The following is a 16447-nucleotide window of genomic DNA, read 5'->3' on the forward strand; positions in this document are numbered from 1 at the left end:
AGGAATTGTTCTGTTTCATTGTGGGTCTGATGCCTGTCTGTACAGGGTGGTGGTATCATGAGACTTTCCTTAATGACCTATACTGATAATGGCCACTGTTCACAATGCTTAACTAGGCTCCACCACTGTGGAGAGCTGTCTCTCTTGAACTCTGTGAATAAGGGTTGTGAAGAGTGGAAAGAGTGGGCAAGCTGATGGACATATCACATAACAGTGTTATTTTGGATCCAGCCATCTAAATACATCTACAGCATCCCACCATCACAGACCTGCTGTAGCAGAGCTCCTGCCATGGACCTATGAATGCCAAACTCATTAGCTACAGACAAATAACATCTGAATAGTGTTTACCCTCCAGTGGGTGACAGGGATGGGAGGAATTTGTGTGCTGGTGCTGCTCACACAGTCCCAAGAACATTGCTGTTTAAGTACTTTTGCATTTTGGCATTCTCTTGCTGATCAAAGGTTTGTGTCTGTGCCTGGTGCAGGTGTTTAGCATCCACATGCAAGTCCCAGTGTGCTGCTGGGATGCTGCCTTGCACTGAGCAAAGCTGTTACAGGAGAATGACCTGCACTCCCAGTTCTGTGGTTTCATCCTTTTCCTGAATGTTTGAAAGCCACTGGGCTATGCATCTGTTTCCCTTCCTCCCAGTGCTGCCAGCACAGTGAGATCCTAACGGGTGCTACAGTGACAATTACAGACACTGTGTGTTCTGCAGCCTGCCAGAGCCTGTTTGATCATCAAAACACAAATGACACCTGGCTGTTCAGCTCTAGGATTGTTATCTGCATCCCCAAGTGCACCATGTAGAAAGTACCAGAAGGCACCAGGTCCTAATGAAGGAACTTTGCCCAAAACACAATGTGTTTATTTTAAGCAGGTAGAAATTTTATGTTTGCAGTGATTCACAAGGGAAATGGTCTCAATCAGTATAAACACATGGACCATCCTTGTTATTCCACTCAGTAATGAAAAATACATCTCAAAAACCTCTTTTCTGTATAGAGAAAAAATAAAACTTTTTGTGCTTGTGAAACTCTTATCTCTGCTGGGAGCTGTCCTCTGTGTTTCTGCTTCACAGGTTGCAATAGAACTGTTAGCTGACAAAATAGTACTGTTTTCACCACTTGGTGACCTGTAGGAAGACCTGTGTTTGTCTTTGGGCTGCTTTTCTGTGTATGCTCTGAGAAGTCTTGTGCCTTTGGCCTGATTTGGACAGAAAGGTGAAAAGCTCAAGTGGAGGAAGGAGAATTGATCTTTTGAGAGCTGCAATAAAAAATAAAGTATTGCAGGACTTTCCCTCTAAGGAAGCAAAGCACTCCCTTTTAAATGAAGACTCTGTTTACATGTGTTAATTCCCTTTGGTTTTTTGTGGGATGGAAAGGTCACTTTGTATCTATCTAAGCTATGAAAAAATCAATTGTTTAATCAATTTCTAAAGTAGATTTAGTGAAAATGACTACTGCAGTATGGCTTGGGCTTTAATGTGTGGAGGTGTCCCAAAAAGCTGCTAGAAAAGTCAATGCAGGGCATTGCTGGACATAAGCTTACAGAAATTGTAGGGGAATTTTCTGTCCCATTCAGTATGTCCACGGGGTGTTTTTTTTTCCCTTGCCCAGTCCCAGCGTGGCTTCCTCCTGGTGTTCCTACTGAAAGAATGGATCGCTGCGAGCAGATCAACAAAAGCAGTCATGCAGTTCACTTGAGCAGTCATGCATAAATATGAGCAGACTTTCTGCTGTTCAAACTGATGGGTAGCCTTCCCTGAAACCAGTTTTCCGTAGGCTGCTTGTTCCTGCTACTTGGAGCTGTCTTGGTGATCTTGTCCCTGACAGACAGCCGGATATTGGCGTTCCCAGGTAGCTGGGCTGGGGGATTCACAACGGGAAATAAATTTCTTCCTTTGAAAATGCCAAGGTAAGGACTGGTAAAAGCCATATATTTCATTCTGCTATTGCCTTGGAATTATTTTCTTCCAAGTGGTGTAACAGACAGAGCCCTTCCAGCTGTCACACTGACCCACACCCAAAGCTGTACCTGCCTGTCTACAGAGCACAAGCTCTCTGCCTTGTGCTCTTTGCAAACTTAGGTGTGGGTTTATTGTACAACACCAAATGAGAAGTAACACAAAATGAGAAGTGGCACACAATGGAAATCTGGTTAGAGGTGGAAGTTCAATGGGCCTGCTGCTGGAACAGAAGTAGAGGAAGGTACCAGTCCTTGTGATATGGAGTGCCTGGTTAACACCTACAAGGGATTAATGCTTTTCATGCAGTCATCTTGAATAAGTCAGGTCTTTGGGGAGGTTTGAGTTATAATTTTGATGTATACTTCAGAGGATATACACCTCTGAAGGGATGGATTGTGTTAATAGTAAGAAAGTGCTGCTGGAAAGGAACACGGCAGCAGGTGACTGTTCATGTAATGTGTTTCTTGGATGTTTGACTTGGAGTCATAGAATGGTATGAATAATTGGTCCGTGCCAACACCAACAGCATACCTCATAATTATTTAATTAAAATAAAAGGCTGATGCTTCTGAAATCATGGGTTACTGGGTGCATTTCAGAAAGTGATATTCCTAGCAGGTGACTTCAGCAAGCATCAGTAGTGTCCTCTGCTGTTCAGTAGTTCATCAGTATTCTGAAAATAAGTTTAAAGCCACTGCTAATGTTGATTCAGCAGAGAAGCAGGCCACGCTGAGGACAAATTCAAAACCATGGCTAGAAATGACAGGAATGTTGGGATTTTCTTGCTTGAATATTCTGAATAGTATGTAAGTCTTTGGCAGAATGGGGGAGGTAGTGAAGTTTACCTCAGAGGTTTTGGAGAAATGATTAAATGGTGATTAAGAAAGATATGAGCTCCTTACCCTCAGTACAGTCAGATAATTGACTGTTAGTGAATTGATACCATCTTTGCAGCCTGATTTCTGTAGCTCCTCCGTTATGCTGTAAAATGAGTCCAGTGAAATTGCATCCATCTGATACAGGCAAGTTTGGACTTCTGTGTGCCAGAGATGCTAATTTTTCACTGGTTGTGCCTCACCAAAGCAGTGACCCTGAGGAAGGGGGAAGAGGTGGGGGGAGGACAATCAAATTGATATTAAAAACAAACAAACAAAAAAGTAAAAAGCTGTTCAAGGACTCAAGAAAAGATGTCTTGTAGAGACACTGACAGGACCAATCTGTTGATTGCCAAAAAAACTATTGAGAGGTGAGTTGGTTAAAACATGTGCATAATTGACTCTGAGGAGCTCCTCTTTAATCCAGCAGAGAAGGAATTAATGGCTCAAGGCAGAAGGCAAACAAATAAGAAATTAGTCTGGTCTCGCTGCCAGAAAGAATGATGGAGCCATTGTAGCAAACTACTAGCAGAGTAGTGAACTTAGGTTTTGACCTCCAAAGGCCTTTAGTCTGGATGCCATAAACCACTACATTTCACAGAACCACTTAATGGGCTTTATGGAGGTGTGAGTGGATAAAATGGAACAGTGCCTGTGTGTTAGGCAGGAAATCAGAGCGGCTGTACCTTAAATTATGTGACTCTGACTAGTCCTGGTGCAATTGATTTCTGTTTTTCTGTGCTTTAGAAATAACCCCAAGACCAATTCAGTCATGTTCTTCATCCCTGTTTGTTCTTTTCCTTCCAAACTTTATGTCTAGATGTTTTATGCAGCAGAAGTGGTACATCCTGGATGTAAAGAATATTGTTCATGACAGGAGTGTCAGCTTGAGGTTTGTACTTCAAATATCTCATGAAAATGAAATCTTCTTTATATTTTTTATATTTCTTAGAAATATCAGTGTAATGGTGAAATAGGCTATCTCACCTATCTTGCAGTATTTATTTTATTGATTAAACTTTCTAGGAGAGCAGAGTTTTATTAAGCATTTAATGTGTAAACTCACGTACTCTAAGGAATTATGTTAAATTCCAGTGGCATTTAAGTAATTCAGTTTCATAATCTTCTCCTGCATTCAATGTGAAAATCCTATACAAGAAGTAAATCTGATGAATATTGTAATTTAGCCTCTGATTGTTTCAGAATAACTTGTGATTGTTTACAGGCTGAAAATGAAAGAACTTTACAAGGCTGGGAAATCACTGAGCTCATTTAGTTTGATGCTCTGTAAAGCAAGGCAGTGGCCTTTCTTGAATTTAAGCTAAACATTCAAGTTGAGACTGAATGTTAACAAAGAGAAGAGTTGCAAGTGATGGAGAGCTTGCCCTACTAAATACATTTCAAAATACCTTTGAGAAAAGAAGCTTGAAAAACAGACCTTGGTCTGCTCAGGCCAGAAATATGCAATTAGCAAATTATTAACCTTGTTGTGAATGGTTTAAGTAACGTGGTACTTGTTCTGTTTCACTTCTGATTGACTATATAATAGCCACCATCAGCAGTCTCTGCTGTGTGCTGGATTGCAAAATCTGCTAATTAACACATTCGTTTCATATTGCTGCTGCCAATGTTTGCATTGAAGAACGTGGCTTTTTTTGGCCATATGGATGGGTGGGAATATCAAGATCGTGTTATGGCTCTGTGCTCATTCATGTGTGATGCTTTGTGCTCTGTTTTTCCCAAGACATCTAATCAGGCTTGGGGCTGAGCAGTGCCTTTTTGGAGAATCTTTAACTGAAAGGTCAAAATAAGCACAAGGCTCAGAGACAAGTCTTGCTGTCACTCTTCCCTGCCACCCCCCGCCCTCCTTTGTGTGTGTCTCTCCACCATACATATGTAGGAGTCCTTAGTCCTTCACCCAGCACATTCAGCTGTTATTTCTTTCCTGAGACTCAGGGTTTTAAGTGCCACTCAGGGTCTTCCCAAACAGAGCCAAACTCTGCCAGCTGGATCTCCCTCAGGCTGGGGGGGGATGATTTGTGCTGTGGGAGCTCCTGGCACTCACCTGCTGATGGGGCTGCTGGCTTTGCACCATTGCTGTGCACTGTCAGCTGCCTGGCATCTCTGTGTCTCAATTAACTTCGTGTAGGTAGACCAGGATTTACCCTAAAGGCAGTATTTGCCTATGGACTGGTATCTGGTGGTTCTTCAAGGGAGTGGGAAGGAAAGTGTGCCTTACAGTGGTCTGAGTGAGGGTTCCAAATGATGCCATGGAAGCTGAAGACTTGGATTTGCAGTCCAGATCGGGTCTGACATAAGTAAATTTGTTCACACTTACCCTCTGCTACCTCCCATCCATGCACTGAAAGTGTTCCCAGGAAACTCCCTGTGGGAGAGCATAACCATCAGGAGGGGGAGATGGTAAAATCTGGGTATTTGTTCCAGCTCTCAGGGTGCTTCTGAGGAAGATGCCTTTGTTTTATTGAATGAGAGATATTTTATGGTATTGATGGGCTTGTGCCTGTTGTAAGAGCATTTGAGGCAGGCAGCTCTTTTGCTTTTGCTGTCACTATTTCAGCCCTGCTTGGTTTCTCCTTTCCCTTACTCGCCAAGTGCAACTGAAAATGAGGTCCTGAGGCAGCCCATCTAGTTTTTTGTATGCAATCTAGCAAATATTAGTGCTGGAAACTGGGCTCTTACTGCTGTTTGTCTGGTAACATTACCCTCTGTTGTTTCCTTGTGCTGCTTTTGAAAAATGCTGGTTTGATTTCTCTTTGAGAGGTGGTTGGCCCATAAATGTATTTCAACCCACCTAATAATTCTTCTCTCAAATCTTTCATCAGGTTTTTTCTGTTATATAGTTTGAAAAGAAAAAACCCAAATGCCTTCCTTTACCCCTGGAAACAGGAGTCATCTTGTTCTGCTGAGCTGAGTGCTGCTCACACTGATCACTGCTGTTCCCTTTGTCTCCGTTTATTTTAGAGTTAAGTTATAAGCTGTTTAAGACTAGGCTATTTTTGTTCTGTATTTCTGCAGGATCTTTTACATGGGTCTTCTAAACATTAAAATAAATGCTCTTAAAGGCAAAAGTACCATCTGTATCAGGGCAAGGTGGTCATTGCTCTAAAAATGAAGCTTGGTGGGTTTATTCTGATAAACCATTTGGGCAAGCACATGCCTGCACAGAGGAATGCCTGTGTCAGGGCTGGGCTTATGACCATCTCCTCTCTATGTTGGGTTGCCCTTTGTCAGTCAGATGCCTCATGATCCCACCTTCTCCCTCTGTCCCTCTTTTGACAGTAGCTGTGGTGCTCAGCAGGGGCTCCCTGGCTGTGTTTGCTTTAGCTGGAGAGGTGTTTGCCTTCACTGCAGAATTCCAGTTCCCAGCTGCCAGGAAACCTGGAGTGCTTTTGTTGATTTGTTAGGGCACAGTGCACCTCAGGAATGCCTTTGCTAAGGAGCTGGGAGTGATGGAGGGGATCCTGCCTGTTGCAGTCACACTTCTTGTTCCTCTCTACAACAGAAACACCAAGCAGGAATCCCCTAAAGCAAGGCAGGGAAGTGGCTCACTCGGCTGACTACTTTGGAGGGTGTCAAAGTGAGACTCACTTAGGTTTCCCTGGCACAGAAGTGAGGCAGTGAATGATAGCTGCAATTTTAAGTGAGTTTTTGTGGGAGATGATACTGTGACTTGCCCTACCAGAGGGTTTGTATGCATTTGGTCGGTGTTAAGAGCTGGCATTCCTGAGCCACTGACTAGGGCTTTTTTCTGGCACTTGGCTTTGGGCCAGCTAAATCTTTTGCACTTCACAGAAGCAAGTTTCAACCTCTTTGGATTTGGAAACTTCTAAATGTTTTACAATACAAATACAACAATGGATTTAGCTTTTTATTTATCTTTGGAGACAGCAAAAGTCTATGCACTACAAGTTTAAAAACCACTGATGTGAGCATGTCTTCCTGTAGTGAGTTCAGCAGAACACCTTCACCTCTCTGTGTTGCAGCCATCTGATGTGCACCCCTTTTCTTTGCTTGTATTGCAAGCACACACAAATGCACATTTCTGGACTCTTTCATTTGAGATTTTGGAGGCTGTTGGCCCAGGTGATCTGAAAATGTTTGGTGTTTGTACAGGGTAGGGTGGTCAGCTGGTCACTTTGTTTTGATCAAGTATTTGGTAGTTGCAGAGTAGGTTATGTTTATGGGGCATTGGTGCTGAGAAGGAATTTCCTTTCCTGGCTGAGGTAGAAAGGCTGTCCACGTACAGCTTTATTCCTTTGCTTTAGCATTCCTTGAGGTTGTTTCCCTATTTTACAAATGCATCTTTTGAGAACTGCCAGGAAAATGTCTCTCTCAAATGGAAATGGAAATTTCTGAGCTCACAGGAATGAAAACCTTTGGGTCTGTGCTCACTGAGTGAAAAGAGGATTACCAAGCAGCCATTCTCCAGTGTGCAAAGCAGTGGAGCAAAGTCTGCAGAGACCCTCTAAAGTTATTGGCTTTCCCAGGGAAGGGTGCTTGTGAATAGAATTGAATGAGGTTGCTTGCGTCCCTCTTGGCTTCCCTGCTGCAAGTACAGAAAGCAGTGAAACTTGGAACTCAGTAGATGCCTAAATAAAATGGGAAATGTTTTTAAGTAGATTCTTTGTGAACAGGTCTAGAGCCAGTGTTCCTGCATTACTGTAGGAGAATTAATGGGTTTGTGACTGCATTTAGGCCTGAAAAAAGCAGGGAGGCAATGCTGATTTTTTCCAGAACTGCTTGAAGGATTCAGAAATGAGTATGGTGTGCTGGAGGAGATGCAGATGGCTTATTTTCACTGGGGACTGTTAAACCTGCCAAAGTGTAAACTGCATCTTAACAGGAAGATGTGAGACAAGGTCTGCACATTTCTCCCTCCTAATTACTACAGCTCAGCTGCTGCTGTCTCTTATACTTACACATCTGAAAGGTGACAATGACAATGTCTTGAATGGCAAAGCAATAGCAAGAAGGGTCTTTTTTTTTTTTTAGTCTGCAACAAAGAAGTTATTCAACCAATAATCAAAAATATCCCTATGAAAAATCTTTCTCCCAGAAACTGCGTCTATTATTCCAGAAAATAATTATAATTTCTGTAGATCTAGATGGCTTGTCTCCTGAGTGACTATAGGTAAAGCAGCAATCAACTCTCTCCTCTTTCCCACACCAACAGCCTCAGGAATGTTCACAATAGCAGTAGGACTTCCGTTTTTGCTGTCCTTGCAGTTCTGCACTGGGTTGCCTTTGTACGCATTATCTCTTTCAAGCAGTTGGAAAGCTCTTCTCACCTGTTCTGGCAAAAATCTCTTGTAGCATTTTCACAGTAGTTACTGTAGATGCCAAAACCCAGACTTTCAGATCCTCGTCGTTCATGACATGCAAAGGATGAGGTAGTTTTTATGACCTCCTGTTAGAGGAACAGGTACTTTGGTGGGAAAGATGGTGCTGTGGTTGTGATGGCATTGCAGTGGTACAGCCGGAGTGGAGGCAGTGGCAGCTCCCAGCTGGGCTGCAAGTGATTGTTGGAGTTGGTGTTTCTTCCAGAAAATCTGTTTTAGGTCAGGGTCTCTCCTGGCAGTCTTGTTGGTTAGCTACAAACACGTTCAGTCTTCCCTGACCCTTCCTCTGTTTCACTGTATCCCTGCAAATCTGGTTTAAGAAACAGCTTTGTGGAAGTTTGTCTTCCTGCCTCCCCACCTGTTCTGTTTAGCTCAGGAGAACCTGCTGCCAGGGCAGGATAGGCTCTGATCAGACACTGCATGGGCTGATGGGGCTCCTCTTCTCTGGGGGAAAACACATAACAGAAAAAAAGGAAAAGCAGTGCTAAAACCACAGATTTTTTTAGGTGAGAGGAGAACGTCCTTCTTCATAGCCAGTCTACAAAGAGGGAATAAAAGTTGAAGCAAGGGGATGCCTGTCCATTTATATCAGCCTGGGAAATGCTGGATTTCTCTCTTGAGGCCTTTGCCTCAGGCATCTTGCCAAAAGGCATCTAGTCTCTATTCACTTCAAACACATACAGTTCCTAAGCCCAAAATGTGCAGAAGGCTCGTGAACTGTGATCAGCTGAAGGCCAGAAAGCATGACCTGGTGCTTCATAAAAATCGATGAATTGAAGAGCTGTGACTTCTGGATGCTTTGGATGTATGAGCAGCACCTGCTGTGCAATGTGATCCTAAAGAGCATCAAAGGGTAATCAGCTCAAACATGGATCTCACCTGTATTTATGGTAGGAAAAGTATCGTGGAATCTGTGCTGAAAATTAGAATTTGCATAAGTGAAATGATTTGGCAAACACATGCAATTGCTTTTTTCGTGGATCCTGTGTATGGGATTTCTTTCTTCAGAGCACAAAGAATTCAAGACAAATTTTACTTTGGAGCTAAAAGGCATGTTTTTAGCAAAGGCAGTGCAAGCAGTGTTGGGACAGACTCCAGGTCTTTGGTGTTCCTGAAGAAACACAAACAACTGCAGAGAAGGGTATAGCTCAGATCCTTTTGCCAGCATGCTTAGCAGGCAGCCCTGTACCAGATCTGGTTCAGGCTTCGACAAGTGACCTCTGTCACTGAACAGGAACATAAAGAGCCTCAGTGAGCTTTGGCTGAACTAGGCTTTTGCCTGTCTGCTCTGGAGAGAGAGTAACCTCAGTGTTCCCTTCCCTCCCTCCCTCAGTGCGTCTGTGAAAATACTAACTTGATTTAGCCGCCAAAAAAAGACATTTGAAAAGTGTACATTGCTCTCCTGTGTCCCAGCTTCTGTAAAATATGGGTTATGGTTGGTTCCTGTATATGGCGCTCAGTAATTTTACAGAAGAGAAAACGGCACCACTGCAACTATCCACACAGCACTTAATACAGTGAGGTCTTAGTCTGTGCTAAGACTCCAGAGTGCTATTCTGGGCATTATGAACCTGATTATATTACACACAGAGCTCAGATGGCTCAGAGCCACACTCAGGATATTAACTGTTTCTATTAAGCTTTGCATTTAGAGATCCTTCTGTCAGAGCAGGGGAGCAATGCTGGACGAGCTGGCATTCCCACAGCAGAGCAGTGTGTGTGAGCATGGTTAGGGAGTGTTTTGTGTTTCATTTGCACAAGGGATAACCCGAGTTCCAGAGCTTGCTAGCTTACGGGTACTCAGTGTAATAATCTTTTCAATGTACTTGTTTTGTAGCTGCAGGTGTTGTGGAGGAGACACTGATGTAGATGTACAGGAGTGCGGGAGAAACCTTACAAAGTGCTATAAATGTGTCATAAGGGGAAATCCATACATAGTGTGTCATCTGGCAGAGAATGTGATAAAGTGGCATTGACTGTGATTACTTGTGGTTCTTGACAGCCTGTGCCCCTGAAAGAGTGTTTTTAAGACTTGTTTTAGTTTATGATGAAGGTGGCTTTAGGAGTAGTTAAGGTCCTTCTGTTTCTCTCTCAAAAAAAAGGTTTCTTTTCATGGTTTTGTTTTGTGCTGTTTCAGAGTTTGTAAAAACAAACACCCTGAAAGCCCAAACAACAACAGTAATAAAAGAAACCCTTTGTGGATCACCTTTGTGAGCCAAAGTTGATGAGTTTCTCACTGTTTGAATACACATTGTGTGCCAGGTGGGAACTGTGCAGCTCTTCCTTCCCTCATCACCCTGCAAGTGCAGGAAGAGATAAGAGGAATTTATTTTATCCTGCCCTCACACTGGCTGAATTTGAAGCACACTACCAGGCAGGTATGCTGAATTTGGAGCCTAAAAGGCTGCCTTGGGTAGGAAAGGAAGGCAGAGGGTATGGCTATGGTAACATACCCTGCTAGGGGCATGAGGCATTGGGATAGTGCTAGTGGGAGAAGAAGGATGCTGGACATGGTAGCACATCCTGTTGGGAAAGCAACCTCTCGTTTTGCCCTGGAGGTAATGAGAATTTGCCTTTGCAGGGCTTGGGGTTAAACTCTCTTCCCAATAAAACTGCAGTTTGCAGCTTCTTTCTCTGTACTGGGAGAGATGCAGCTGTTGGGCAGGGACTGGCTACTGTGCAGCAAAGTTATTCTTTGCAGGAGACAGAAACAAGTGGATGGAGGTATCCATGTGCTATGTGGATCCACATGCCACTGTTCAGTCCATGCTTTGGCTGATGGAGAGGGGTGGAGTTTGCATGTATTTTTCTGAAGAATATCCCCTTTCTCAGAAAGCAAACAGCTGACATCTTGACCTTGCACATCTTTACCTTTTGAAAGCACTGCTCTCTAAATGTGGGTCTGTAGTGCAAGAAATGCACGTGGTGACCTTGGTCTTCCTGTGCCTTCTTGGCTACACTTTTTGTCTGGGATGCCAGTGACCCTGAGATCTGGACATTTCCCTCTGCTGTTTTGTGTTAAAAATGAAGAACAAACTGTAATGTGTGGAAGCAGTTTGTGGAACCCATCAAAATAAAACTTGAGGGGATGGTGGTGGTGGTTGAGAGAGCTTGGCTGAAACCTGGTAATTGGGCTGGTGTGAGAAATCACTCATCTATCACACTGGGGATAGCGGGAAGGAAAAGGGCAGCCAGGAAGGGACTGAATGGAAATCAGTCCCCGAAATAAATATTGCATGAGTAGGGCATAAAGAGTCTCCTTCAAATCAGATTCTGTGTCTGAGCCTTCCTCCAGAATTTCCTGCAATTTAGACAAATGACCAACTTCACATTTTTTTAAGTGGTGTTTGTGCTGAACACTTGCAACCGTGTGTTCCCATCCAGCTGCTGAGCAGAAATCCTCGTTCTTCAGTCTTGCTGGGAGCTGCTCTGCGCCTTTTTGTGGCAGCAGCTTTTTGCAATAGGAGCCCCTCCCGGCCCAGGATGGCTTTTTCTGTGAAAGAAGGCAGCGAGGCCAGGCAGACATTATCCCTTGCCGGAAGGAGGGACCCGGGCTCCCCGGGGAGGAGGGACGGGAGCGAGTGATTCATTGCAGCTGGCTGCAGTTTGGCCTCCTCTGTCTCTTTGCCCTGGGTGCCAGGGAGTGACAGCTTGTGGGCAGCCGGCCAAGCTGTGAAAAGAGGAGTGTGTGAGGCCTTTAGCTTTCTCATGCTTTATCAAGCTGCAAAGAATAGCTCGATATTCAGCCAGCGTTGGTGCAGGTCAGGAGAATGGAAATGCGGACTTAACTCCTGACATGCTGGCTGATGGCTGACCGCAGGCTCCGCGCTCACGAGGCCGGCTTTGTACCGCAGCGTGTGGGGCAAAAGGGAGGGAAAGTGCCTTGGTGACATGGTAAAGATAACTTTTTGTTGAGTGGGCAGCCTTTGGGACCTGCTGGGAGAATGGAAAGATGAAAAAAGGGCTTTGCTCTTGTGGCTTGCTGGTTGTGTGCTGGTGGAGGATGGAAACACTGGAAAGTAGAGCTGCAGCAATGACGAGCATCCTGGGAAAGTGAGAGGGACTGTGATGGACGAGTGGCAGGTCTGTCCCTTCCCTGCTGGCACAGCACTGGGGGCTGTGGTGTCAGTGCCGAGAGCAGGACGGGGCCGTTCCCGGGATGTCCCCGTGTGCGAGGTCCTGCCAGCCTGTTCGAAGGGCTGCCCGCCGGCGCGCAGGGAGTTAAGCTCCTCATCGCCCGGGGGTGAGCCTACTTCGGGGTGTTGAGCTCCATTCCCACGGCTTTTCCTTTCTGAGGGCTGGGGGAGGGATCGCCTGGAACAAGTAAAATGCCTGGAGGCTGGAAAACAGCACCCCGGCCCCTCTGGCCTTGTGTTGGTCTGGGAGGGATGTGCGCTTCACGGCAGGCTGGGCAGGGGCTGCCAGCCAAGGCCGGGGTCTGTCCCTGCTGGGCAAGAGCCGGGGTTATTTCTCCCCTTTAGGCAGAGAGAGATGGCTTTGCAGGCAGTAAAGTGCCTGCCTAGGGACTGAAATAACAGAATTCTCAGCTGGAAGGATGTAAAGTACAAATGAAGCCCGAGCAGTCCTATGGGCAGATCACAGTACAGGGTTAACACACAGGTGTTGGGGCTGAGGGAGAGCAGCAGCCTTGGGTTCCCTGCTGCACATGCACGTTTCTCGAAGGCACAAGGGAGCAGAGTCCTTTCTTCCCGATGCCGACTCTACCTTCTCCTGCATCACTTTGAGCTGCTGAGTTGAGGTGTTTGAAGTCCTGAGGAGCAGGAAAAGGGCAGGTGGCTGTCTGAGGGGCTGGGTGAGGGAGTTAGCGAGTGCTCAGAGCACAGCCTGCAGCTACCTGTGAGCCTAAATCCCACTCTTTCTCCATCAGCAGTGAAGGGGTGTGGGAGAGCAAGAGAGCTTTGCCTCATCCCAGTTTACTGTGGAGCTGTGTGTCTGTGTGAGGTACTAAACCCAGCCAGCACCTATCTCCCACCAGAGGGAGAAGGGAATTTGTGTACCTGTTCAGCCCCTAGAAAGACTCTGAGGTCTAAGGTGTGCAGTCCCTATTCTCAGCAGCTTTTGAATTCAAGGCAAAGTGAACTGACGTGAGCAAATGGGACCCAGTAGCAGCATAAAGGAGAGATGAGCTGTGGGCTCAGAGTTTGATTCTGCTGGGCTGTGTTTGTGCTGTACAGACCAGCTTTGTTTGTGCTTATGCAAAAAGCCTGGCAAAACTGTGGTTAGAGGCTGGATTTTTACTTGTGCATTGAGTGTCTGGCCTTGCATCTGCCCCAGATCTTCTTTGCAAAGAGTGAAGTACTGTGATCCTCCCACTTGCCATGCTGGCTCCTGTGGCAGGAGGATCTGAAGGGGAGAGGGTTTGGGAGGCAGTATTGCCTGTGTGGGCAGAGGCTTTGGGTAGCTTGGGTTAGCACCCAGATACAGTCCTTAGTGGTAAAACAGCAGCGTGCAAATACTCTGCAAATGCCAGACTGGTGGTGGATCTTGTTGATTGTTAATGGCAAAATCCTAAGACTGGTAGGCAGGAGCCCTTGTTGTCTCTTCTGCACCCAGGCACCTAATAATGGTCACCGAGCTCTGCTGTGAGTGTTCTGTATCTCTTTGCTCTGTCCATTTATTCAACCAGCCCTGGGAAATGTGACTGGAGTGGGAGCTGGGGTTCCAGGCAGATCTGAGCCCTGTGCAAGGCAGACCTGCAGTAGATGCACAAAGAGAAACTCTCACTGGCTGCGAGGTAGCTTGGGACCCAGGTGCAGGGAAGGCACCAGCGAGAGCTGGCTCCCCTGCAGGGACAGGGGGTGTGTTCCCATTGTGCCTGTTCCGGTTTGCTCCTGTCTGGCCTCTTCTCATTATTCTCGCCTTGAGCTATCTCAGGCCCAAAGGCAAAGTGCTGCAGAAAGCTCTGTGGGCTTTCCCTTGAGAGATGCAGGGTCCTTGGAGGGTGGCTATTCAAGGGAAGCACTGCAGTGGGCTGAATTGAGGCTGTTTCAGGCTGCACAGCTCTGAGCTAATCTCCCAGAGGCAGAGACATTACTCACCAATCAGGAATGTGTCTGTATTTTTCCTAATGAGAACAAAACATTTTATCCCTGTTCATTAGCAGAGAGTTAGCGTGTGCAGTTGCTATGCCAACAGACTCCTCTCCTCCGCAGACACACACTGGGGGTGTCCTCCATGCCATGGTTAGAAGGGTGAACAGGAAGGCTGGTTCTGGCAAGAAAAAGATCCCATTGTTTTCCTAGGGCTGCCTGGACTTTGTGCAGCTGGCCAGACCATGCCTTCTCGGAGGAAGGGAACCACAGCAGGAGTCAAGTGCAACAGATTTAATTTATTGGAAAAATAGTCTTTGCATTTCATGCTCTGTTGTTTTTTCCAGCTTGAGGCACACTCCTCAATAAGAGAAATGAAGGTGTCTCAACGTTCCCAAGAGTCCAGATGGTAAGCAAAATGTGCCAGGAGTCAGCCCTGGGATGCCCATGGACAGCTGCAGCCCGCTGGGCTCCTCCGTGTTCCTGATCATCTCCGTGTGTGTGGCCACTGTCATGCTGGGCAGCCTCTGGATGCTGCTGCGTGACGAACCCACCTGACCAACTGTACCACCTGTGATTAGTTGGACGAGTTCTCCAGGCACGTGGTCTACTGGAAAGAGTGAGTGGCTGTATGTGGGAGTGTTCACTTGTTCCCTTTGCAAAGGGAACATTCTCTTTATGCAGGGAAATCCTGCATAAATCCCATGAAGGATGAAGGACATCTCTTCAACAGAAGCTCTGTTCTTTAGAGTTCTGCTGTAAACACATGTATTTACTCCAGAGGTTGCCTATTTGCTTGTCATTTTTTCCTTTTTCACCCCAACTTTCTTGAGAGAGTGATTGGGAATTGTGGGTTGCAATGCTACCAGAGTCAGGCCACTGTACACCTTTTGCAAGTCTTCTTGGCACTCTGGTGCTGCACTTGAAATATAAAAACTAACCTTTACACTTTGAATTTTCTGTAGAAGTGAGTTAATTTAACCTATAGACAGAAACAAACCAAAAAAACCAAAGCAAAACCATGAGTTTCTGATGGTGATCTATAAGTAGAAGTGGGCCAGCGAGTGTTGCCAAATCTGAAGACAGACTCCTGGAGCAGGAGTGATGTTCATCTCTGTCTGTCAATCACCATGGAGTGTGATGAACTGCTTTGTGCTGGCTGAGCTTTGTGGAGTTGACAGCTATAGACCCTTGGAGAAATGTCTCCCTGAAACTGAATTCTTTCAGGCTGCTTCCTATTAAACAGGATAGTTACAACTCTGCTGTCAGTTTGCCTGGTGAAGCACTCTGTAGGTGAATACATGCAATTTGAATATGGGAATTTGAATATCAAATGTAGGGTGGTACACCAGAGATGCCAGACTGAAGGAGATGCTGGAGATCTGCAAATCTGCATGAACCTCTGTCTGGGAAGTGAAACCCTGGCACCTGGATGCTAGGAGCTGATGCAGATGAGTCACTGACTTTTGCACTGGAGAGATGAGTATCATGTTAGAGCGCTAGGAGTACAAGAGCCCTTCATATGAAGGATGTCTGCTTGTTGGATTTGCAGCTCTAACATCAGGAGAAATGAAATCTGCAGAAATAAAAACAATGAACAAAATGAGACAGCAACCCCCAGCCCACTCCTCTCTGGGGTGCAACCTGAAAATTTGACAGTAGACCTGGATGGAACTCTTAAGTAATAAAAAGCAAGTTTGCAGAAAATCTCTTTCAATCTGGGGCATCCAAGAATAAATGCTGAATACGTGTAACAAAATGTACAAAGATTGGAGAGTCTGGTTGCCTCAGCTTTGCATTGCTCTGGGTGGTTCCAGTAAAGCCATTAAATCAAAGCAGTATGAAATAGGGAATGAGTAAGTACTTGAGATGACTTGAATTCAGTCCAGTCTGTTCTGGATCCATGCTTTCAGGGTACATAAAAAAATACAAGATCATAAGGAGGCCAGAGGACTGTATGTTGTTGTATTCTTTGAGATACTGAGGTGATTCTGTCCAGATCCTATTGAAAAAATGCTCCAGCAGAAGTGCACTATAAGACATGCTTTTTAGTACCTTGAAGTGTGAAAGATCATGTCTGAACAAAGCAACTTCTGAAATGTGAGTTACGGTTATTATCTGAGTCGTGCTCGGCTTCATTCCTGTGCAGCCGGAGTAGTGACTTGGTGTTACCTAGGAGAATGTTACTTGTT

General features: G+C 45.4%; 1 protein-coding gene across 4 annotated transcripts in view; it reads left to right on the plus strand.

Annotated features, from left to right (window-relative positions):
* Positions 1–16447, plus strand: part of PLXNB1 (plexin B1) — a 73626-nt gene that overhangs the window by 7018 nt on the left and 50161 nt on the right. Inside the window, exon 2 of one of the 4 annotated variants that reach the window (XM_030956508.1) lies at positions 14603–14874. Coding sequence is in view for 1 of the 4 variants with exons in the window: in XM_030956507.1 (XP_030812367.1) it covers positions 15993–16111 (119 nt within the window). In the remaining 3 variants the exon portion in view is untranslated. Of the gene's footprint in view, positions 1–14602; positions 14875–15927; positions 16112–16447 lie in introns of those variants that run through there. The other 3 variants (XM_030956509.1, XM_030956512.1, XM_030956507.1) reach the window with 3 other exon arrangements.

The sequence above is a fragment of the Camarhynchus parvulus genome, chromosome 12 (assembly GCF_901933205.1).
Source record: "Camarhynchus parvulus chromosome 12, STF_HiC, whole genome shotgun sequence".
Lineage (NCBI taxonomy): Eukaryota > Metazoa > Chordata > Aves > Passeriformes > Thraupidae > Camarhynchus > Camarhynchus parvulus.